Source organism: Lissotriton helveticus, chromosome 3_1 (genome assembly GCF_964261635.1).
Source record: "Lissotriton helveticus chromosome 3_1, aLisHel1.1, whole genome shotgun sequence".
NCBI classification, from domain to species: domain Eukaryota; kingdom Metazoa; phylum Chordata; class Amphibia; order Caudata; family Salamandridae; genus Lissotriton; species Lissotriton helveticus.
Window position 1 is genome coordinate 226,388,066 of NC_136061.1, and position 23,502 is coordinate 226,411,567.

At 49.2% G+C, this 23,502-nt stretch overlaps 1 protein-coding gene across 4 annotated transcripts in view; it reads left to right on the forward strand.

Moving 5' to 3' along the window:
• The window catches only part of LRWD1 (leucine rich repeats and WD repeat domain containing 1), a 262,211-nt gene that overhangs the window by 163,348 nt on the left and 75,361 nt on the right, over nt 1-23,502 (forward strand). For all 4 annotated transcript variants that reach the window (XM_078679669.1, XM_078679668.1, XM_078679670.1 and 1 more), the window contains 3 exons: nt 13,591-13,887; nt 20,879-21,151; nt 22,664-22,790. In XM_078679669.1, the coding sequence (XP_078535795.1) occupies nt 13,591-13,887; nt 20,879-21,151; nt 22,664-22,790 (697 nt within the window). The remainder of the gene's footprint in view (nt 1-13,590; nt 13,888-20,878; nt 21,152-22,663; nt 22,791-23,502) is intronic.

Here is a 23,502-nt window from a genome sequence, read left to right on the forward strand (position 1 = left end):
ATCCCCAGCAGGTATGTGCTAAGGGTGTCCGGCATCACCTGGTACCACTCTACCGGTATCCCGTTCGGACCTGAGGCCTTGCCCGGGTTCAGTGCCGCAATGGCCAACTGGACCTCGTCGGCTGTAATGTTAGCTTCCAAGTCGTTTGACGCCTCTGGGGATAGGGTCTGGATTGCAATTGGTGCTAGGAGTGCCCTGGCTTCCTCCGATGTAACCTGACGTGTTGGGGTGTATACTTGCTCAAAGTGGGTCGCCAGCAACTCCGTTATATGTCTCGGGTCGGTGTGTGTTACCCCCTGCTCATCCTTTAGGCCCTGGATCCCCCTGGAGCTGCCCTCACGTTTATCGAGCCACGCCAACATCTTCCCCGCCTTGTCCCCCACTTCGTAGACCCTATTCTGAGTGTCCGCGATGTGACCCTTAACTACTGTCCGTAAGTGGTCAGTGTAGAGCTGCTGCTGGAGAGTAAGTGCGTGTAGGGAGGAGGGAGAAGGGTGTGACTCATGGGCCCTGGTCAGCTCCTGCACGGTGATTTCTAGGTCCGCCAGTTCTTGTGTTTGCTGCCTCCTATGTCCGGTTATAGTGTTAATGGCTTGACCCCGCAGAACGGTTTTGTATGCCTCCCAGAGCGTCGCCTGGGAACGCACCGATTGTGAATTTTCGAGGAAATAGTGTTTCGTGGCTTGTTTAAGTGCCTTACGAACCTGTGGGATCTTGAGACAAGAAGCGCGCAGGGGATAGATGCGCTTACGTGATTTCGTCTGTAGAGAAAGCGTCAGTGTGAGCGGGGAGTGATCTGAAATACCTCGGGGGTGAATCACTGAAGCGTCTACGTGGCTAAGGGCCTCCCCCAGGGACAGGAAGTGGTCTATGCGGGACAGGCTACCGTGCACCGCGGAGTGAAAGGTGTATTGCTGCGTGCCTGGGTGTAGGTGTCTCCAAATGTCGGTCAGGCCCATGGCCGTGGTGAAGCGCCGGAAGTACGTTTCCCCCCCAGTCTGTTTTGGGTTGGGGTATTTATCTAATTGTGGATCCTGGACAGCATTAAAGTCTCCCCCCAGAATGATCGCACCCTCAGGGAGGGTCAGGAGGAAGTCCCCCAGTCTCGGGAGGTGCACTGAGTGCAAGACAGGCGGGACGTATACTGACACTAGATTCAGGAGTTTCCCTTCCCACTGCCCCTGCACTGCCGCGAAGCAGCCCTGGTCGTCAGTTTTGGTGGATAGGGGCAGGAATCGTGAGTTCTTTTGCACGAGTACGCCGGTACCCCTGGAGCCGGACGTGAAGGCGGAGTGGGCCCACATTTTGTAACCTCGCCTATCTAAGGCCTTAGTAGCTCCCCCCATCAGGTGTGTTTCTTGTAATAGGGCCACAGTAGGACGCAGGCGTTTCACAGCAGTTAACACCAATCCACGCTTTACCCTATCCCCCAAGCCCCTCACATTCCAGGACAGCACGATTAATGGCAGAGTCTGTGCCTCTGTTGGGGTCAGAGTCCCCGTCTGTGCAGTAATACTAGCCATCGGGGAGTATGCGGCGCCCCGGAGATGGGACTACACTGTTGGCAGCGCCACCGCGCAGCAAGGCAATCCGAGTTCTCATGGGGGCATAATGTCACAGTTTATTCTCAACAGTGTCCTCCGAATTCCAGCGAACCTGAAACAATGTCCACGACCTCTCGTACCCATTCCTAACAAGAAACATTCAAAACAACCCCCGCTCCCTGCCCCCCTGCTTAACGGACCTCCAACTGCCCGCCACCCCAACTTAGCAGAGTGCAATACCCTTCCCAATGAACATAGTACTTGCTTGCAAGGGGGAGAGCGCCTCCCCGGGTTGGCGGCTCCCCTGTAGGCCCTCGGGGTTGCCACGCCAGAGTCAACGTGCTGCTGTGAAAGATTAGTTGGTGCCGGTGGTCGGCGAGGTAGTGCAGTTCAGTGGCCGACGCCGGAGTCATTCAGTTCCGCCACCCCCTTCAAAGCCATGGGCAGGTGAGCGTTCTGCGCCCTCCTCGTGCCCCGATGCCTGCGAGCCATTCCTGCTGCCTCCTCTGCGGTCCGACGCTTGTCTGTTCGTCCTGCGCTGTCTCCCAACGGTGTGCCATCCTTCCAGCCAGTCCCGGGCGGCGTCAGGGGAGTCAAAGAACCATACTTTCTTGTCCGCCACCACTCGTAGCCTGGCTGGAAACATCATGGAGTAGGGTAGTTCTTTCTCCCGTAGAGTCTTCTTTACCTCCAGGAACGTCCTCCTCTTCCTCGATACCTCCGCTGTGTAATCCGGGAAGAAAGCGATTTTGGAGTTTTGGATCTGGATGGTCGGTGCCACTCTAGCAGCCTGCAAAATGGCGTCTCTGTCCCGGAAATTAAACAGCCTCGCCAGTATCGGCCGCGGCGGGCCTCCGGTCTTGGGCTTCCCTCCCGGAACCCGATGGGCTCTTTCGACCGAGAAGAAGTTCGATAGGCCTTTAGGCTGGAGCCGAGTCTTCACCAGTTCCTCCACGTACAGGTCTAGGGCCCCCTTGTCTTCCGATTCCGGAACGCCCAGGATACGAACATTATTGCGCCTTGAGCGACCTTCCTGGTCGTCCAGTTTGTCTCTAAGGAGTTTGTTGTCCGTTTGCAGGCGCTCCATCGCAATTTGCAGTTCAGACACGTCCTCAATCAAAGATTTCGTGACCACTTCGACTTGCTTGACCCGTTCGTTCATTTTTTGCAAATGAATGAATGAATGAATGAATGAATGAATGAAAATACACTTATACAGCGCGATTGCTGCCCTGGGGCGTCCAAGCGCTAGGGAACCAGAAGAGGGGGTGTAATGAGGCTGACAGAAACTGGAAGAAGAAGGGGGGCTGAATTGATTACGGGGATTTGAATAAGTGAGTTTTAAGTTGCTTACGGAAGGAGGCAAGGTTAGGGTTAGATCTCAGGTGAAGGGGTAGGGTGTTCCAGGTTTTTGAAGCATTGAAGGTGAACATTCTTCCACCTGCTCTAGACCTCTTGATTCTGGGAACTTTTGCCATAAAAGCCTGGCTAGAACGTAGTTCACGGCCTGGATGGTATTGGCTGACTAGGCTACGCAAGAGTTTTGGGCCCGAGTCCCAGAAGGCCTGATGGGCAGTACACATTGCCTTAAAGGTGACTCTTTTCCGTACTGGCAGCCAGTGAAGGCTGGTCAGTGCCTCTCTGACTGAAATTCTTCGTGGAATTTGCAGTAGGGTGCGAGCCGCACAGTTCTGCACCAGTTGCAACCTATTTAATGTGTACTCTGGGGCTCCCAAGTAAAGGACGTTATTTGAGTCCAGGCGTGATTGTATTATACCCTGAATAGCTGTTTGTTTAGCCTCCATAGGGAGCAGGGGTAGGACCTTCTTCAGTGTCCGAAGGAGTCCAAAGCAGGTGGCGGAAAGCTTTGTGGCCTGGGTGTTAAAAGTAAGGTTCTTGTCCAGCCATACCCCTAGGCTTTTGATGTTATCTTTCGGGGCCGGGGGGGGGCCTAGACAGGTGGGCCATAATGACTTGAAGAAGGTCGGGTCGGCCGGGCCTAGCAGCATGAGCTCCGTTTTGTCCCCATTCAGCTTCAGTGAGGACAGCGTCATCCAGGACTTCACCTCCTCCAGACATTTGGTTAGACCCCCCGATGGAGAGTGTTGGGCTTCCTGCGCTAAGGAGACCACCAGCTGTGTGTCGTCCGCATAGGAAATGATCTTAACTCCATACGGACGAACTACATCAGCCAGTGGCCTCATATAGATATTAAAAAGCGCAGGGCTTAAAGAGGAGCCCTGGGGGACTCCACACTTCATCGGTATGCTGGAAGAGACGGCTTGTCCGTCGAATATCTGGAACGACCTGTCACTCAGGAAGGATTTTATCCAGAGCCAGGCCTTGTCCACAATGCCGACGTTTGCTATACGGTCCAATAAGGTGTTATGACTGACCGTGTCAAACGCCGCACTGAGATCAAGGAGGACCACTGCCACTGATCCTCCTTGATCGATGATTCTTCTGGACTCCTCAACGACCATAAGGAGGGCGGACTCTGTTCCATGCCTGGGCCTGAATCCTGTCTGTGTAGGGTCTAACAGCAGATTGCTTTCCAGGTAGTTGACCAATTGGAGATTGATATATTTCTCTGCAATTTTACTTACCCAGGGGAGTAGTGAAATCGGGCGGTAATTGGCAAAGTCCGAGGGATCCAGATGAGGCTTTTTTATTAGTGCTCGAACCATTGCCTTTTTCCAGGCCGGAGGAACCGTGGCAGAGTCAATGGACGCATTCACTAGATTCATGATGATGGGTAGAACCGTCTGGGATGCGAGTAACATTGTCTCTGGGGGGGCCGGGTCTGTTGGTGAGCCGGATTTCACTTTCCGAGCTATGGATTTAACTTCTTCTAGCCCTGATTAAGGTGACATCGGTCGCCGTGGCCCCCACAGTTTCTTGTACCTGCGCCAACGCCGCCAGGACATCGTCCAGTGTGGCTTTCTTCCCCGCCTCCGCCATTTTCCCTCCAACGGTTTTGCGTTGATCTTGTGGTGACGAGCGTCGGTCATATGCAAATGTGGCCAGCTTAGCCTGGGCCGCAGTGTTCTTGGGGCCTCTGTGCGACATGGCGTGGTTCCTGTCGGGGCGGCACAGTGACTTCCCCGGTCGCCTGTGCCGAGTAATGGCGGCTATGAACCTGGAAGATCCGTCGTCTTCCCAGTCTCCTGTAGCGCTGAATATGCCCGCAGAGGGTCAGCAGGTGGTCGGAGGGAGGACCCTCGGGCTCCGGTCCCTTCGGAGAGAGATAGCGGGTCCTCGGAAGGAGGCGATCGCTGAGCCGGCACTTCCGGTCTTCCGGACCCGACTGTCGGCCACTTCCGGCTGGGCTCAACCCAGCTGTGGCTCCGAGGTTCTATGGCCGCGTGTAGGCCCGGCTCCTCCTCTGCCTCCGGCCCGCGGCAATTTGCTGTTTCGGGTGTTCGCCGCACCGGAAAGTTCCGGAGATGGTCGCTGCACGGTCTCTGGGTTTGGTTCCCTTTCTGGAGCCGGAGTGGTTCAGGATAAGTGTGCGGATAGGTGCGGAAAGCCGCCTGTGCCCGGGAGCCTCCCTACGCTGCGGCCGCCATCGTTGGCTGCAAGCCACGCCCCCCCCCTCCCTGTACTTCTTAATCCCGAAAAAGGGACGGGTCCCTCAGACCCATACTGGACCTCAGACCCCTAAACCAGTACATTCTATCAGAACACTTTCACATGCTAACACTGCAGCAGGTTCTTCCGTTGCTCAATCGGGGAGATTTCCTGGCCACATTGGATCTAAAGGATGCATATTTTCACATTCCGCTACATCCGTCACACAGAAAATACCTCCGATTCACCATTCAGAATCAGCATTACCAATTCAAAGTCCTCCCTTTCGGAGTAACAACAGCGCCCAGGGTGTTCACAAAGTGCCTAGCGACAGTGGCTGCACACCTCCGGAGACAACACGTTCATGTCTACCCTTATCTGGACGACTGGCTTGTCCAAGCACGGTCGGCCCAGCAGTGCGCCGCCAACATGTCCCACACCATTCACCTTCTTCACGATCTGGGATTCTCACTGAATTACCCAAAGTCACAGCTTCAGCCCGCCCACGTGCGGCAGTATCTGGGCGCGACACTAAACACTCTGGCAGCCAAAGCACAGCCAAATTCAGTGAGGATCAACAGCATTCAATTGCTGATACAGAAATTCAGACCGCAACACTCGCTTCCAGCACGAGTGTTCATGCAGTTGATAGGCATGATGGCCTCCTGCATCTTCATAGTCCCGCACGCGAGACTACATATGCGTCCGCTTCAGGAGTGCTTAGCACGTCAGTGGAATCAGGCTCACGGACAGTTAAAAGACCTAGTGTTGGTGACCGGTCGTGCATACAACTCTCTGCATTGGTGGAATCCACACAACCTTTGCAAGGGCCGACCGTTCCAGGAGCCTGTGCCACAGATCATCCTAACGACGGACGCATCTCTCCAGGGTTGGGGAGCTCATGTACTCCACTACACGGTGCAGGGACTATGGACAACGCAGCAAAAGAAAATGCACATCAACCTCCTAGAGCTGATGGCAATCTTCATGGCAATGAAGGCATTCAAAGTACATCTGTGCAACAAGGTCGTGTTGATCCGGACGGACAACATGACGGCCATGTACTACATTCAGAAGCAGGGAGGTACACACTCTCCACAGTTGTCTCATCTGGCTCAGAGCATGTGGAAGTGGGCCATTCAAAGGAACATCTTCCTCATGGCGGAACACCTCCCAGGCAAGGACAATCAGATGGCGGACCTGCTCAGCAGGCACAGCCACCAAATGCACGAGTGGGAGATACATCCATCAGTACTCCACCCGTACTTCCAGCAGTGGGGTCATCCAGAGATAGACCTGTTTGCCACAAAGGAATACGCCAAATGCCAAAGCTTTGCCGCCAGGTTCCCGCACCCACAGTCGCAGGGCAATGCGATATGGATGAACTGGTCAGGCAAATTTGCGTACGCTTTTCCCCCAGCACCTCTAATACCGCTGGTGGCACGCAAGCTGAAGCAACACTCGATGACGCTCATCCTGGTTGCTCCAATGTGGTCACGCCAACCATGGTACACCACGTTTCTAGAACTTTCCGTGGTACCGCATCAAAGGCTGCGCCTCACTCCCAGGCTTTTGACGCAGAGCCATGGCGACATTCAGCACCCAGAGCCACAACAGCTCAACCTGGCGATCTGGCTCCTGAGGTCTTAGAATTTGGCTACCTCAACTTGTCTCCCGACTGCATGGATATCATACGGGAGGCAAGAAAGCCCACCACCAGAGTATGCTATGCAGCAAAATGGAAGCGGTTTGTTATTTATTGTGCAGACCACAACATCAACCCGCTTGACGCGTCTACGCACAACCTAATTTGTTATCGGCACTGACGAAAATCTGTGAAAAGGTAGTATTTCGACAATTAGAGAGCTTTGTCGAAACTTCCAATGCCCTCCACCCTGCCCAATCGGGCTTTAGGGCCACTTACAGCACCGAGACGGCCCTGCTGGAGATGAGCGAGGCCATCCGGGACTGCTTAGACGGAGGTGGCAGAGCGGTCCTAATTTTATTGGACCTCTCTGCCGCGTTCGATACCGTCCCGCATGAGCTTCTCCTTGGCCGGCTGGCTGACATAGGCATTGGGGGGACTGTGTTAGACTGGTTGTCCTCCTTCCTCTCTGATAGGACTCAGCCGGTCTGGCTGCCTCCCCATGCTTCTGAGCCCAAACCGCTGCTTACAGGTGTCCCGCAGGGGTCAACTCTTAGCCCCTTACTGTTCAATGTCTACATCACCCCCCTGGTCTATCTAGCGGAACAGTTCGGGGCTAAGATCATAGGGTATGCAGATGATACCCAACTGCTGTTTACCTGGCCAGATGATACCCTTGATACATCTGCGGTCCATTTGTGTTTGTCCTCTGTATTTCGCTGGTTGGCTAAGGCACAGTTGAAGTGCAATGAAGACAAATCAGAAGTGCTTTTTTATGGGTCCTTTCCCCCCTCGTTCAAGAGTTCCTTATGGCCCCCTGACATTCCTAGCCCGAAGGAGATGGGGAGACCAGCTAAAAATTTGGGCATCTGGTTTACAGAGGATTTAAAATTTGAACATCACATTAAAAAACTTACTGGCACCTGTTTTTCTACTTTAAAAATGCTTCGCAAATTTTTTCCCCTGCTCCCAAAGGAGGCCAGGGAGTCTGTTGCTCGAGCGCTCATACTGGCCAGGTTAGACTATGCTAATGCATTGTTCAGTGGCATCCCTGCTTACCTAGTAAAACGCCTGCAAATTATTCAGAATGCGGCTGTCCGTCTATTATTTAACATCCCTAGATGGAAGAGCGTTCGCGCTGAGATGCGCACACTCCACTGGCTCCCTGTTGCACAACGCATCCGGTTTAAATCTTTGGTTCTGGCGTTTCGTGCTACCCATAATCTTGGCCCCCAGTATCTGAGAAGAAGATTCACTAGCTATGTCCCGGCACGCACCCTGAGATCTTCTACTTTGTTTAAACTGTCCCTGCCCCGTTTTAAACGTGCCAGACTTGGCGGCCAGTCGATCTCGGTGGTGGTGGCTCGCGCTTGGAATGCACTTCCCTTTCATCTGCGCTCCACACCGTCAGTAGATGCCTTTAAAAAACATTTGAAAACACATCTGTTTAACAGTGCAATCTAAGATTCCTTCCCATGCTCTGCTATTTGCTTTTATTTTTCCCCCGCGCCAGGATACTCTCCAGTAACGGAGCGCGTTATAAAATGGTTTATACTTATACTTATACTTATCTGTTACATCTTTACGAATGCAATCTGGCATATGCTTCCATTCGGATACATTTATCCGCCATAGCGGCTTATCTCCAAAACAGGCAGCATCTCTCACTTTTCAGAGTGCCTTCCATTAAAGCCTTTCTAGAAGGACTCAAACGAGTCATTCCTCCCCGGACCCCACCGGCTCCTGAATGGAACCTTAATGTGGTCCTCACCCGACTGATGGGTCCACCTTTTGAGGCTCTACATTCATGTGAGATTCAGTTCTGTTGGACCCGGCCTCATGGCGTGGTCCTACCCCTCCCGCATGGCGGGCCCCGGACGACACCAGCCCTCCTCCGAACCTCGGGCGGCCCCTTCGGCCCGACCCCGCACGCCCCAACACCACCGATCCGGATGCCATCCCGGATCCCCATCACCAGCCTGGCTCCGGCGTAGGCCCATCACGACCTAAGCACGAGGCCGTGCCCGACTCCATCTTGGGTCCCCCACGTCACGACCACGTGGCCTCGGCACCAAGATCCTCCCAGGTGGTCGAGTGGCCACTCGACAGATCCCGGAGGGAGAGGAGTTTCGATGGCCCTCCAGCCGTCCCCGGACGCCTGGTATCGATCGCCCTCTGGCCTCACTGGGCGCTGGCTCCACCCCCCTGCTGGGTGTCTGGACACCATCATCCCGGCCCCTCTGACCCCCCAGGCGGGAGGGTCCGGACATCAAAGGACCTCCGTCCTATATCTGGGCCAGCCCCGGAGTAGGACGTCAGTTGTATCCTGGACTGGAAGCCCTACTGACGCTGTCACGGCCGACACCAGACGAACTCATCCTTCCTGTAACCCGTCGTCCATCTGAGAGCCTGCTGGCGCTGCCGCGGCCTACCTTGCTGAACCATCTGAGAGCCTGCTGGCGCTTCCGCGGCCTACCTTGCTGAACCATCTGAGAGCCTGCTGGCGCTGCCGCGGCCTACCGTGCTGAACCATCCGAGAGCCTGCTGGCGCTGCCGCGGCCTACCTTGCTGAACCGCCTGAGAGCCTGCTGGCGCTGCCGCGGCCTACCTTGCTGAACCATCCGAGAGCCTGCTGGCACGGCCGCGGCTCGAACCTCTCGGAACCCCCCAGCTCGAGGATTGAGAGCTGTGCGCAGGGTATCCCTTCCTCCCCCCAGAAGCGAGACTGTCCCGCTAGCTCACCCCCCTTTTCGAGACTTTACGGATCCCTCGATCCGCCTGTATATACTGCCAAGAATCCGCAACCCGTATTCCTTATAAAAGCTTGAGAACTTGACCTCCTGTGTGGTGTCCGTTTGTAGTGTTGTGATTACTCTGCTGTACGATCCTAGGAGAGGGCCCTCCCCCAGGAGGCCTCTCGGTAACGCTCGGCTACGTCTCGACGGAGAGGTGGACCTAGGGGTGGTCAGTCAGACATCTTCTGCCTCCCCCGGGGTCGCCTTTCTAACAAGTTCTTAACATGGAAAGTGGCTTTCCTGATAGCAATTACATCTCTGCGACGAGTTAGTGAACTCCAGGCACTAACCATCCAAGAGCCATTCATACAAATTCACTCCAACCGGGTGGTGCTGCGCACTAACCCTAAATTTCTTCCAAAGGTGGTTTCACAGTTCCATATCAATCAGACTATTGATCTGCCTGTGTTCTTCCAAAATCCTGAGTCGGTGGCGGAGAGAATGCTCCCCACACTCGACGTCAAAAGAGCTTTAATGTATTACATTGATAGGACCAAAGATTTTATGAAGACGAAACAACTCTTTGTTGCCTTTTCAGCACAACACAAAGGCAACCCCCTTTCCAAAGCAGGTATAGCCAGGTGGATCGTTAAGTGTATTCAAATTTGCTATCAAAAAGCAAAGCGCACTTTAACAATCCCCCCCCCAAGGGCACACTCCACCCACAAGTTGGGGGCCTCCATGGCTTTCCTTGGAAATATTCCTTTAAAATACATTTGTAGAGCAGCCACATGGTCTACCACACACACATTTACAAAACACTACTGTGTGGATGTGCACTCCAAACAGCAGGCAGCTGTAGGGCAGGCTGTTCTAAAAACACGTTTTCAAACTGCTGCAGCTGGCACAGGCGGCCGCCGCTAATTGAGGGACTGCTATGTATTCTATGCAACAGATATGAATTCAGAAGCCCACATGCCTCGAACCGAATATGCTACTTACCAGTATGCATCTGTTCTTGGCATGTAGGGCTGCTGACCTTCATATCGCCCGCCCTCCTCCCAGGCGCCTGTAGCGGCTGCAGCACTTACAATTACTCTTAGCATGGTCATCACTCACAGTGTTACACTCCATCTTTGCCACAATGGCTGAAAACAATCTGGGAATGGAGTCGATGCCCATGCGCACTGTAGTCCAGGGGAGGAGCCACCTATCTCATGATACTTCGAAGACTCTTCCAGGACAACAATGTGCAATCATCCGGACCCAACACTAGGCGGCAATCTATGCAACAGATATGAATGTCAGCAGCCCTACATGCCAAGAACAGATGCATACTGGTAAGTAGCATATTCGTTCTTGAGGTCCTTCGGGTCCACCATGGGTTTTTTGAGTAAGGCGTTGATCTCGGCGTACTTCCAGCTTTCCGGGAAAGTTGCGTTCTCGAAGGAGATGTTGATGGCCTTGCAGAGATGGGGTGCAACGGTGGAGCTGGCTTTGTTGAAGTGGGCATGGGTCTGACAGAGTCGGAGTGGATGGAGTTCATGATTGTGATGGTGTCGTCGTTTATGTTGTTCCAGGCAAGCAGAGGGTCGGTGAGAATGGTGGTCGTGAGGTCGGCGGTCTTGGTGATTGTCGGTGCAGTCGGGGTGTTGAAGCTGTCGTGGATTACTGCGATCTTGCGATGGAAGTAGGTGGCGTGGTCATTGCACAGGTCTTGTGAAGGGATGTCGTTGGTGTTGGAGCTGGGGTTGGAGAACTCCTTCACGATGTTGAAGAGCTCTTTGCTGTTGTGTGCGTTGTTGTCTAGGCGGTCTTCGAAGGTCGGCCCTTTTGGCGGATCTGATGACGTGATGGTGTCTGCGGATGGCGTTCTTGTGTGCTGCGTAGCTGTTCTGTCTGTTCACTGTGCCATTTCTTCTCTAGTCGTCGGCAGGTTTACTAGGATGCCTTGAGGTCTGTGGTGAACCAACTTGCTTTCTTGTTGGTGTGCCTGTTGGAGGGTTTCTTGAGCGTGGTGAGGGTGTTGGTACAGTCATCGATCCACCGTATAAGGTTGCAGGCAGGGACGTTTGGGTCGGTGGGGTCGACGGGTGGGCATTGGGTGAGGGCGGTGTTTAGCTGGTCTTCGATGACTTTGCTCCAGCATCGGCGGGGGATCTGTTTGGTGCGGTGGTGCATGGTGGGTTTCCGGAAGGTGAAGTGGATGCAGAGATGGTCGGACCAGTGGAGTTCAGTGCTGTGGCTGAAGGAGACTTGGGAGCTTGCAGAGAAGATGGGGTCAAGCGTGTGGCTGGCAGAGTGGGTGGGTGTTGTCACGAGCTGTCTGAGTCCGAGGTTATCAATCAGGGTTGTGGAGTTGGTGTCGTTGTTCTCGAGGTGGAAGTTCAGGTCCCCGAGGAGGATGTAGTCTGTGGAGACTAGGACATGCGTGCTGACTAAGTCGACGATGGCGTCCCGGAACTGTGGCTGTGGTCCAGGGGGTCTGTAGATGAGGGTTCCTCTGAGAGTCGTGTTGGGATCCGTGTAGATCTGGAAGTGCAGATGTTCGGCGGTGCGGAGGGTGTCGTCGGTGCTGGTCGAGACTCTGAGGGTGTTCCTATGGACGATGGCTATTCCTCCTCCTGTTCTGTTGGTGCGGTCCCTGCGGGTTATCTTGTAGCCGTCGGGGATGGCTATGGCGATGTTGGGTGCCGAGGAGGGGTTCAACCAGGTCTCTGTCAGGAAGGTGACTTCTGGGGAGGTGGAGTAGAGTAGGTCCCAGAGTTCAATGGAGTGTTTCCTGGCGGAGCGGGTGTTTAGAATAATGCATCTGAGGTGGTTGCGTCCTTTCTCGGTGGGTGGTTTGGTAGCATTGAGGCTGGTGAACCTGCAGCTCCGGCAGGAGAAGGGTCCCTGGGTTCGCTTCGGGCGGCAAGGAAGCAGGTGTGTGAACGTCCGGTGTGGAGTGTGTGGAGGGTGCTAGCATCGTAGCGGCGACGGGCGTTGTGGCATTCGCTGAGGCCAGGGGTTCTGGCGCTGGGCGCGGTCTAGGTGTGGATGGGTGCAGACGGGCTTGCCTTAGGCACGCTTTTGGCACAGCGGCCGCCATAAGAAGGGGAGGTGGGAGGGAGGAGCAGTTGGGAGGAGGGAGTGGACGAATGGCAGCAGGGGGGTAGGGACGCAGCGGCGGGAAAACGAGGGGAGGAAACGGCGAAGGATACAGAAGGCAAAAAGAGCACAGAAATAATACAAGAGGAATGAAAACGATCACAGTAAAACAAATAAATACAGTACAATAGCAGCAAAAGCAAACCTACAGCTTACCACTGGCAACCAGGCATGAGGTGCAGGTGGTAGCCTGCGGGTGAAGGAGGTCCTCAAACGCGATGCGGCAGCTGGGGCTCAAGGTCACGGACACACAGGTGGCGTTGTGCGGCGTGGGGAGGGACCTGCCTGTAAAAGGGTCAAGGGTCTCTCTCCTCACCGCGCAGTGGTCGCCATAAGAAGGGGAGGTGGGAGGGAGGAGCAGCTGGGAGGAGGGAGCGGACGAATGAGAGCGGGAGGGCGGGCCGCAGGGGACGCAGCGGCGGGAAAACGGGGGGAGGAAACGGCAAAGGATACAGAAGGCAAAAAGGGCACAAATGATACAAGAGGAATGATCACAGTAAAACAAATAAAACTAAATACAGAACAATAGCAGCAAAAGCAGCAAAAGCAAACCTACGGCTTACCACTGGCCACCAGGGATGAGGCACAGGTGGTAGCCTGCGGGTGAAGGAGGGCCTCGAACGCGATTCAGCAGCGGCAGCTGGGGCTCAAGGTCACGGACACACAGGTGGTGTTGTGCGGCGTGGGGAGTGACCTGCCTGTAAAAAGCACTCTAAGCACTGTACTAATGTATATAAATTATGTTACATCTGTTTGTTCTAAGTGCTTCATTCATAGTACAAGAGTCAGTCTCACCTGTGATCAGCTGTGTTAAACCATCTCAGCTGGACACACACACACACACACGTGTCTGACACGCATAGGATGGTCAATATGAACAAAAATTGCATTTATTCTGAAAAGTCCTATACATTTTATTTGAAATGTTTGATTTGAATCTTTGTAGGCAGCAAGAACTCCCACAAAGCAGAAAGGCATGGACATATCCAACCTTTCTGTGGAATCGCCCAGCAAAAGACACAGAATGCACCCTGAATCATCTGGTGCATCTCCAATCAGACCTAATCTTTTATCCAGCACTGCAAGGAACTGTTCTCCTTCACCTAATCGATCAAGAGAATGTAAGATGGACGGCAAAGATAAAAAGCATGCATTGACAACTAAAGACACCCCCAAGAAGAACAAAATGAATGGGAGCACAGAGCAGGAAAGACCAAGCTCGAGACTGCAGGATCAGCAGCAGGTCAGAAATCCTTGAAACATGCCATTTGCAAGTAGTTTTCTTTGACTGAGATGTTTATACTTTCACGTCTGGTACCTTCTTATTGATATAAACTATCAACCAGCTATGTTCGCGATATAATTGGTGCAAAAAACAATGCTATAGTTCTTTTACTAAGTTGTTGAAAGAAGACCTCCATAAAAGTTAAATATCTGGCATTAGTCTGCATCTGCTCATTTTAGCATTTACCCTTTGTAATGGACAAAACCATGCCAGTAGAGCTGGCTTTCTTCTTATGCTGTCCTAGCCTCCTGCCCAGCTACAATCCGCATTCAACTGTATGTGCCAGTACACTGCAATCCAATGGTAGGTATAGCAGAGAGCCCATGTAGCTCAAAACATTGTGAGTTGACTATCACTCTCCAAGGTCCTACAGTCATATGCTAGGTGTGGCTGTATATAAACACACCCATCTATAGTGCGCATGTAACTGTATATAGGCCTCATACAGCAAGGTACATACTACCACTCCTAGCCTCTTATGCCCAGCTGCAGTCTCCATGTGCTCAGATTAAAGCCTCACAAGCCAGGTCAATTCATCCAGTGTGGGGGGCCAGCTTACATGCTTGGCCACTCCTCCTTTGCAAAGCTAGGTTTCTTGTATGTCTAGATTTAGCTATCATGTGCTCACCTACTCCTCTTTTGCTAGGTACACCGTTATATGCAGGGTAGAACCTTTCATGCATAGTTAATATGATTTTATGCCAAGTGCAACTTTATACATCCAGTTAAAGCCATCATATGCTCAGATACAGCCTTCTATGCCCGGTGCAGCTAATATAACCAGGCACTAACTGTAAATGTCTAGCAGTGCTCTTTGTTGAATTACTACAATTTCTTTTATCCGGCTTTACCTACCATGTCCCCCTCTGAAGCTATTATACTCCTTTTTATGCCAGGTATAGCCATCATTTGATATCCTTATCCTCACATACTTGGAAACCGCCATGGTAATAGCAAAGCACCACTCTTAAGCTAGGTACAACAATCCTTTATTGAGGTACAGCAATCGTATGCCTAGGCACTGTTGCTCATAGCCTTCCTTCATAGGCACTGTACTGCTTTACATGCCCAGCAGCCCTCATTCTGTGGGGAAACACACATGTTTTGGGCGCAGTCTTACATGCACACTTTAGCCTTCATAAGGGCCAGCAAAGCTACACACCTAATGTACCCAGGTACTGCCTCACATGCTAGTTTCCCTCCCTGCTCCATACGCCCTCCTCATCCTTTCCAACCTTACATTCTGCTCTGAAGCTAAATGCATTCCCTTACATTTCCACCAACTCATGTACGGCTTTAGACTGAAGGTATGAGTGGTAGGAAATATCCCCAGTGAGGTTGTGTGCCACCGAGTGAAAGAAAGAACATCCGCTTTGATTTCACCTCCTGCTATCTGCCACCCTAAACCGGTCTTGAAGCACCAGAAAGAAGGGTTTTTCCCTCTTAGTCAGCAATAGACCACCAAACTGACAACCGGCGGTTGCTAAATGCCCAAGTAGTCTTAAGGGTCAAGAATGCTGCTGCTTCTTATATGCAGAAAGCGATAGGGTACACCCATATTAAGACAACAGAGTTTTCAGTCAGATTACTTATGTGTGCCGTGCCTGTTTGAAGTGTAAAGCAACATTGAAGTGCTTTTGTGTAACACTTAATCCCTTCTGTCTGCACAGTCACAAATGAATTCAGTTGAACCCAGTCATTTTACTTTTACTCCATAGTCCAGCTCTTCTGTTACCTTCTGAAATATTAGCCCAGTACATTAAAGTGAATAATTCTATCTGGACCAGACTTTCTATGTTATTGTGTGCTCAGTAGAATTGACATGTTGGGAGCTATTTTCATTGCCTCAAGCAGTCTTTTCCTTTTGTATATCAATGTGTTCCTCCCCTCGCAGTGCTCTCTATTGGTTTCCTCCCTCAGTGCCCCTCTCCCCGTCTTCCTTTCCCTCCATGCCGCCACCCCAACCTCTTGTTAGAACACTCACAGGACTTCATGAGAGAAGAGAAGTGTGGGAATAAATGATTTGACAAGCTTTGAAGAAATAAGAAGGTCCAGCTGACCTAATCTAAGATTCCTGGAAATATTTAAATCCCTGGCATACATAGCAAAATAAAACCTTGGGTTTACGGCTGGATTTCCAGCCCAGAAATACTGGTATTGAATCCTGAATAACATGCCAATTCTAGCAGCAACTTACTCAATAGATTCACTTTCTCTATCTGTTGTTGTGGATGCTCCACTTTAAAAAACCAACAGCAATGTGTACTTTAGCACTAGAGAAGTTGGACACTTTCCATGGAACATTGTATAGTTTTAATCTAGCAAAGTACATGTTCATGTCCAGGACCATATCTCTGCTGTCTTTTAACAAACTTGTCATGTATCCACTGTGATGACACTTGCTCTGAGCCATCTCCAAGTGACTCCTTAGAAGCTGTGATTGATTGCATCCCATTCTTCTTCCCATCCAGAGGCACCGACCTGACCTGTACTTAACTGTCCCATCTTCACATTACATCCTTACAGCATTTGTCTAATGTGTGACTGACTCTCCCCCAACCCCACTGGTCACCCAGACACTCACTTGAGTTTAGCTGTTCTCCATGCCCAGCAACCACTAATTGAAACGTGTCTTGTGTAACATAATGTGTGCCCAATTGCCAGGGGTTAATTGACTCTAATCCTTATATACCAGCTTTTTTTTAAGGTACTGGGTAACATGTGCCTAACAGGACGGTGATACTACTTTTCTTTATACCACCTTTGCCTACATGCTACTCACAGATGCTCCTGGCATGTGGAATTGCAATATGAACATGGCATTTCACAGACTCTGCCTCAGGCATGCTTTCATTTTTGAAGAACTGATCTGGAATGATTGATACAATCCCAGCCCACCCGTTCTTCTCGAAGGAGCTCAACAGGGCCTCCTGATATATCGTTCTCAACCTCGACCCTCCCAATTCAGTGCTCAGAGTGTGCCTTGCAGAGCAATCCAGTGAGCAATCTGTGTGTTAAAAAAAGGTGCTGTGGATCGTCCATGTGGATCAGTGAGGCTGGCACACATGTTTTAACATTAGGGTTGTGCATCTGGAACAAAGTGATGCTCGAGCAGATGCATAGTAAACATCCAAATTGTGCATTCAAACTAAGTGTGCTACTGAGATAAAAGGCACTCACTTGGGACACGTCATTCACTCCGCATTCAGTCTAGACCGAACACCTCTGTGATATGCAGCGACTGAGATCTGCTGCTCTCTTGATTTACTGCAAACTTCTTATGGGGCAACCCAGTATCCCTCAGAACCTGGGCAATACATTAATAATATCAACAATGGTCCTGTCGGGTATGAATGCAATTGCTTTAAATTCTGTACCTATCTCCAAATATAATTATGACATAACTATACTACTTATTATGCCACCTCGATCAAATCATTAAGTGCAAATCCAAACAGAAAGAAGGGTCAGTAAATGTTTTAATCATTGAATTACTTTTCATTCATGATTTGTTTTTTTCTTTTCAACTGACACCTTGATATATGCATAAGAATTATTTACAAAATACGGCGCATCAATTCAAATCGGTGGAAAATGTGACATAAAGTGAAAAATTGTGACTCAGTGACATAACAATTAGTGATCTATATACATGTGAATAAGGGATATTAAAGGGGAAGAAAAAATTGTAAAGCCGGTCTCTGATTTAATGGTACTCCAATCCAACACGCTATATTAGTTAGCTATGGTGTGTTGGACTCGGTTGACTGGTCCTTGTGGTATTTTGTCGACGTTTCGACCCTATAGACGCCTTATTTATGGGTCTCTGGTGGGTCTTCTTCAGGACAGGGGCAAGGGAAAGGATTTTGCGCAGATATCTTCATAAGTCGGACACCTCGGAGTTCTACTGGCTAGGGTCTCCTCTTCTATATTGATGAATCGGTTGTGAGCAGATTTTTGCCTTTGGTAATTATCTTGATTTAATCTTGGCAAATGGCGGCGTTACCTCGTTTTATGTAGATCGTCTGTCAATTACTTCCAACGATCATTAAGTAAGGGTCTCGATATCACCTCCGTTAGTATAAGGCACAATTCAATATCATGGTCACCGTCCGTTGGGCTCTAACAATCCTTGAAGGATTGTTAGAGCCCAACGGACGGTGACCGTTTTCAGACAATGAGATTTCCAAGTCACGATTGCCGAAATCATTAACAGATTCCCTGAGTACAGAAAGACCATGATATTGAATTGTGCCTTATAATAACGGAGGTGATATCGAGATCCTTACTTAATGAAAAGAAAAAAACAAATCCTGAATGAAAAGTAATTCAATGATTAAAACATTTACTGACCCTTCTTTTTGTTTGGATTTGCACTTAATGATTTGATCGAGGTGGCATAATAAGTAGTATAGTTATGTCATAATTATATTTGGAGATAGGTACAGAATTTAAAGCAATTGTGTTCATACCCGACAGGACCATTGTTTATACTCTTGATTTACTGGGACGAAAGTACCTTCCCTGTGAATCCTAGTGGGTTATATTTCTTGCACCATAATCCTAGGCATCGATGTCCCATTTCCCACTGATGCTGGTCGGCATGTCAGTTCATGAGGCATGCTGTCAGTAAGTCCACAAGGTAAATCCAATCAATGATTGTGTTTCTCTGAGATCACTTCTGGGGAAATCCAGGACCAATCCAGCCGGTTTCTGGGACCAGTGCATCTCTTACCCCTTGAGATTCAGAGAAAGTAAACCTTACCTATTTAATATGTGGCCATGCTTTGGTGACACATTGTGACATCCACTGACTGAATGACCCATAGCCCCCCTGGGTTTCTTCAGCTCTGCCCACGCTGCAGCAGTTTCTTGCAGGTTGCTGGGTTGGCATGGAACCAGGAATGCCCTGGGCAGTCCTCCCACTTGTGGCTCCTGTCGACCTATTGCTCGTCTGTTTCTCATGCGTCCTGTTCTACTTGCAAGAATACCCTTCTTATAACCAGAGGTGCGTATCTCCCTCCTGCGGGTCTAAAGCAATTCTCCACCGCAGGGCAAACCCACTCTCAGACACAGATGGGTTCAGAAAGGCGCACACACATACACACACCCTCTACCTTTCTCCCCAAAATGTATGCCCCTCTCCCTTCCAACCATACACCATGACTCGCAAGGAGTCTCAAAGCATTACTGTCCCAGGCTCATGCCAAGAATGACACCAGGCTCTGCACTTTTTGCTCTCAGTCACACCTGGCACTTTCGTCTGACAACCAATAGTGGACACGCGCTCACACTCTGTACATGTGCGCAAATCGTGATGTTGAAGCAAACTGGATAACTCCGTCTCAAAAGTTTACATATGTGAAGAAGCCCTTGTACTGTCACATGTTTATTTTAGGGCTAAAGATATGGTCACTCTTTAAATAAAAACATTTTGGGGACTGAATAGACTATTTTCCTGTTAGATAATCTCCTATAAGGAGGGGTGGGCCTTCTGGCTGTATTGTGTTTAGTCCGTGGTATTTGGCTTAGCATTTGCCCATAATTTAATGGCTTGTTAAGCTGTTAAAGAGTATTTTGAAGTCAGTCCATTATCCAGCTCTTTGATGCCGGTCACACATTAAATAAGTGGACTCTTTTTTTCTGAAACAATTTTTCATAATGTCCATTGAATTTATAAAAGATGAACTGGCAGCCTGCTGAGAGGAGAGTAGGGGGATTACTCCGGCCTGATGGGAGATTAGGGTACATGTAGGCAAATGATAGTGTTGAACCCAGAACATGAATCTGGCTCAAGTGTGGCGGGCAGGCAGCGTGAGGGAGCGGGCAGGCAGCGTGAGGGAGCGGGCAGGCAGCGTGAGGGAGCGGGCCAGCTTTAACGTTGCTGCAGATGATCTGGTCTGGTGTGGAGGCAGTCCCACGGGATAGAGATGATGGAGAAAGAAAGAACACCATCTGCAGAAACCGCTGGTCAGGATGGCCACGGTTGCTGCTCGGCACAACATGGTCTGCTGGTGATCCTATGAAGGAGGATTGCGCAGGAGGGTGTGGGGTGGTTAGCCCAATCAGAGACGTTTTAAGGAATGGGCAAAGTGGGCTATGGCCCAGGGCCTCAGCCTTTCAGGGGCCCCCTGATGGAGCCAGCTCTGTTCAGCAGAGTCTTGCCCTGATGACCTTGAATAATTTTAAACCGATGAAAGACAGTTTTTCTTAAATGTGTTTTAATGTGTGTGATTTGTGAGAATACATTATAGACATTTTGCGTTAAAATGTTTTTGTTTCATACAACGTCCAACAAAAATGTCTTTTAGCTCAAAACAGGACCTCCTATATGAGAAATGGGGGGGGGGGGGGTTCACAGAGATTTTTTGCACTAATATTAGTGAGGTGCTGCTGTTACAATATTGGAAACGCACGTCATTATTATTCAATATTAGATGTAAACACATTTAGAATTTGCACCATTTTGCATGAGCACTGTCAGTCACCTGGCCAAAGAGGCCCTGAAATGGAGGAAAATGGATCATAAATTCAAAGCTGTTCTGAACAGGGGCCCCAAAGTACGATTGGCCCAGGGCCTCCAAAATCCTTAAGATGCCCCTGAGCCCAACGAGAACCGAGTTACTTTACTGCACCGTGGAGATCATGTCTTGTTCTGCTGCCAAAGTGGGGTAAAAATATAATTCAAATAGATATCATTGCTACCATTACATTTATAAAATGTCTGACACCATTATTAACAAGATCCATGCTGCTCGTTCTTTTGGGATAAACCTCTTTCTTTGATTTGTTCTTATTTATTTTTTAAAAAAAAGTAAAACACACCTTCGTGCTCTACTCTAAAGTCTTTCACTAAAATCACCTAACCTGGTCTATTTGGATTGCCAGTGCTTTGGTTAATTGATCTCTTTCACATTTAACTTAAAATGCTTGATATGGCTCTTTCTAGGCAGCAAAAAGTCCTAGAAAACAGGACAGCAGCGTCACCTCAGCCTTTGCAGAAGAATCGCCCAGCAAAAGGCTCCGCTTGCAGCCTGAATCAGCAGCAGTTTCTCCACATAGACCCAGCCGTTTGCCCAGTAGTCCAAGGAGTTGTGCTTCGTCACCTGTTCAGCCAAGAGAATGCAAGAAAGAAACCAAGGGTGCCCAGACAACCAAAAACACCCCTAAGAAAAGCAAAGCGACCAGCAGCCCTGAGCAGAGACGGCAAGACCCACAGCAGGTGGGGATTTCCTTGCGTGGATGCTGTTGCAAGGCATTGGCTTTATAGGTTTAAAGTTTTATGTTGTCGAATTTGCTGTGTAATAATAAATATATTAGCACATATTTCCACTCCGTGAAAAGTTTAAATTGTCATTGATGTCTAGCAAATCTGTCTCCAAATCCAAAAGGATTTTACTGCAGTACTGTGTTTTTAATTTATTTTGTAACTGGGCGTTATTGATAAATCCTTCAAGGAAGCAGTATCCAATAGTCCAAAGACCATGTTAGATTACTAGTCCTTTTGGTGGACGATGCTGTCGCATTAGCAAAAAACGAAAATTCACTGCAAAGACTGATGCTTTTCTTGAAGTCGCCAGTTTAAAGGGGGATGTAAGCTAATTGAAATGTATTGATAGTAGATAAAAAGAGCGATCAAGTGAGACTTTTTTTTCTTTTTTAATTACCATATCTCCTTTTAATGAGAGACCAGCAAATCTAGCACAGAATAGTCAAGTTTTTGAAAATATGCCTTTTCATGCACAAATTGAGTAATAATGACGTGTTACTCAGTCATTTTTAATCTAGAAAGACAAATCAACTTCCATAGCAACATCTGAAGCTCTGATTTGGGGATACAAGATAGGAAAATATAATCGAAGTAACACACAAATGTGTAGAACTATAGGGAATTCTGCTTAGTAACTGTCTAGTATGCAGTCTCCTAAAAGATGGCCTTAACAATCTAACTGGCTCTGATAATATTACTGGCCAGAGACCTATTAAGTTTGTGATTTACTGCAATCTAAAGCCGCATTAGCAACACGATCTACACTTGCCAGAAAAATACTACCTTTTATACCGTAAGCACTTACTGCTGCCTGTTATTATTGGAAGCCTTCGAGAATTAAAGTATGCAGACATTGGGACTTGGTCCACACTTGTTTTAAACAAAGTTGTAGTGAAAAAAATATGGATGTTTGATTTAATTAGAATCCTTCTACTTGCAGGGCTTCATCCCGAAAATTTATTTAGTTGGTGTGTATGCTAGCTAGATTTATGGACAGGTAGGCATCAGATCAGTGTTCATGGCATTGTTACTTTCTACCTTTCTAGTGATTCCAAAAAGGACTTGTTCTTAACTCGTGCTCTTTTAAATCTCACCTTATAATTAATTGTATGCGCTATGTTTCCTGCAGTTCCTTTGTGTGCGATTCCCCTTTTTCCTTGCTGTTTGTCCTCCTGTCTGTTCAATAGAATTCTACAAACTATCAATTTCCCAGGCCCATAGAACTTGGTGTGTGAGCTAGACCTCTTGGCCGTGAAGCTTTGTTCCAGGATGCTTGCTTGTACTCGGTAACACTTTATAAACCACTTTAGAAGAACTATGGTTAAATCAGGGGATGGAGATTTAAGCATGGTGATATGATTAAATACATGCATGGTTTTCCTCAGGAATAGAATGGTATGTTGCCAGACTATGAACATTGAGCAAAGTCTGTGGTAAATTGTGATGGTGTCTGATCTTTTACAGAAGTTAATTGATTTGGAGCCACTTCACTTTCTTCAGTGCCACAGTAAAGAGAGCAGTAGTAAGGATTTTGCCACCCAGCTCTGGGGATGTGCTTTTGAACCTTCCTTGGACTGTTCCATCGACAAAGGTAAGTGAAAGCGTATATCTAATTGCTCTAGCATGCTTCTTGAGTCACTGGTGAGTCGCAAACAAGTTTCCTAATTTCTGTCTCTCAGGGTACAGTCTTTTTATAATGGATGAAGGGGGAGCAACCTGGTACTGTCCCAGAATATTTGCCCACAGAGCAGGGAGAAGGTATACAGTTAAAGAGTAGAAGGCATCATGAAAGAGCTTGTGTCAGACAGGGTACGTTAACTGAGGAACACGGTAGAAAAGCAAGGCAGTCCTAATGTATATAAATAGTGAAATGAACCAATAACTAAACAAATGCACTTGATTACTGTGCAGATAGTTGCTCTGCAGCGCCATGAAGATGGGATAACCGATGCCATTCTGTATCTGGACCCTAGAGCTCAAACAAGAAATATACATATAATTGGAAAACAAGCCCCTTTGTGCCAGCTGGAAACAAAGTGTAGTGTCCTTTGTAGAAAGCAGCACCTGACACTAATACCAAGACATTTATAACTATGTGTAACTAGACCAGGGATGAGGCAGGCATTGCTTTCTGGAATCCAAGAGCAGAACAAATAGTTAAAGGCAAATGAGGACAAAATAGCACATTTTGTGTATGTGCTGCTTTACCTATGAAAAGTATTTGTGCTCTGTGCATCCCAGTGGAAATAGGCCACTACCCCGTTTGTTGACCTTTGTCCCTCTTGTGAATGGTTGAATGTTTG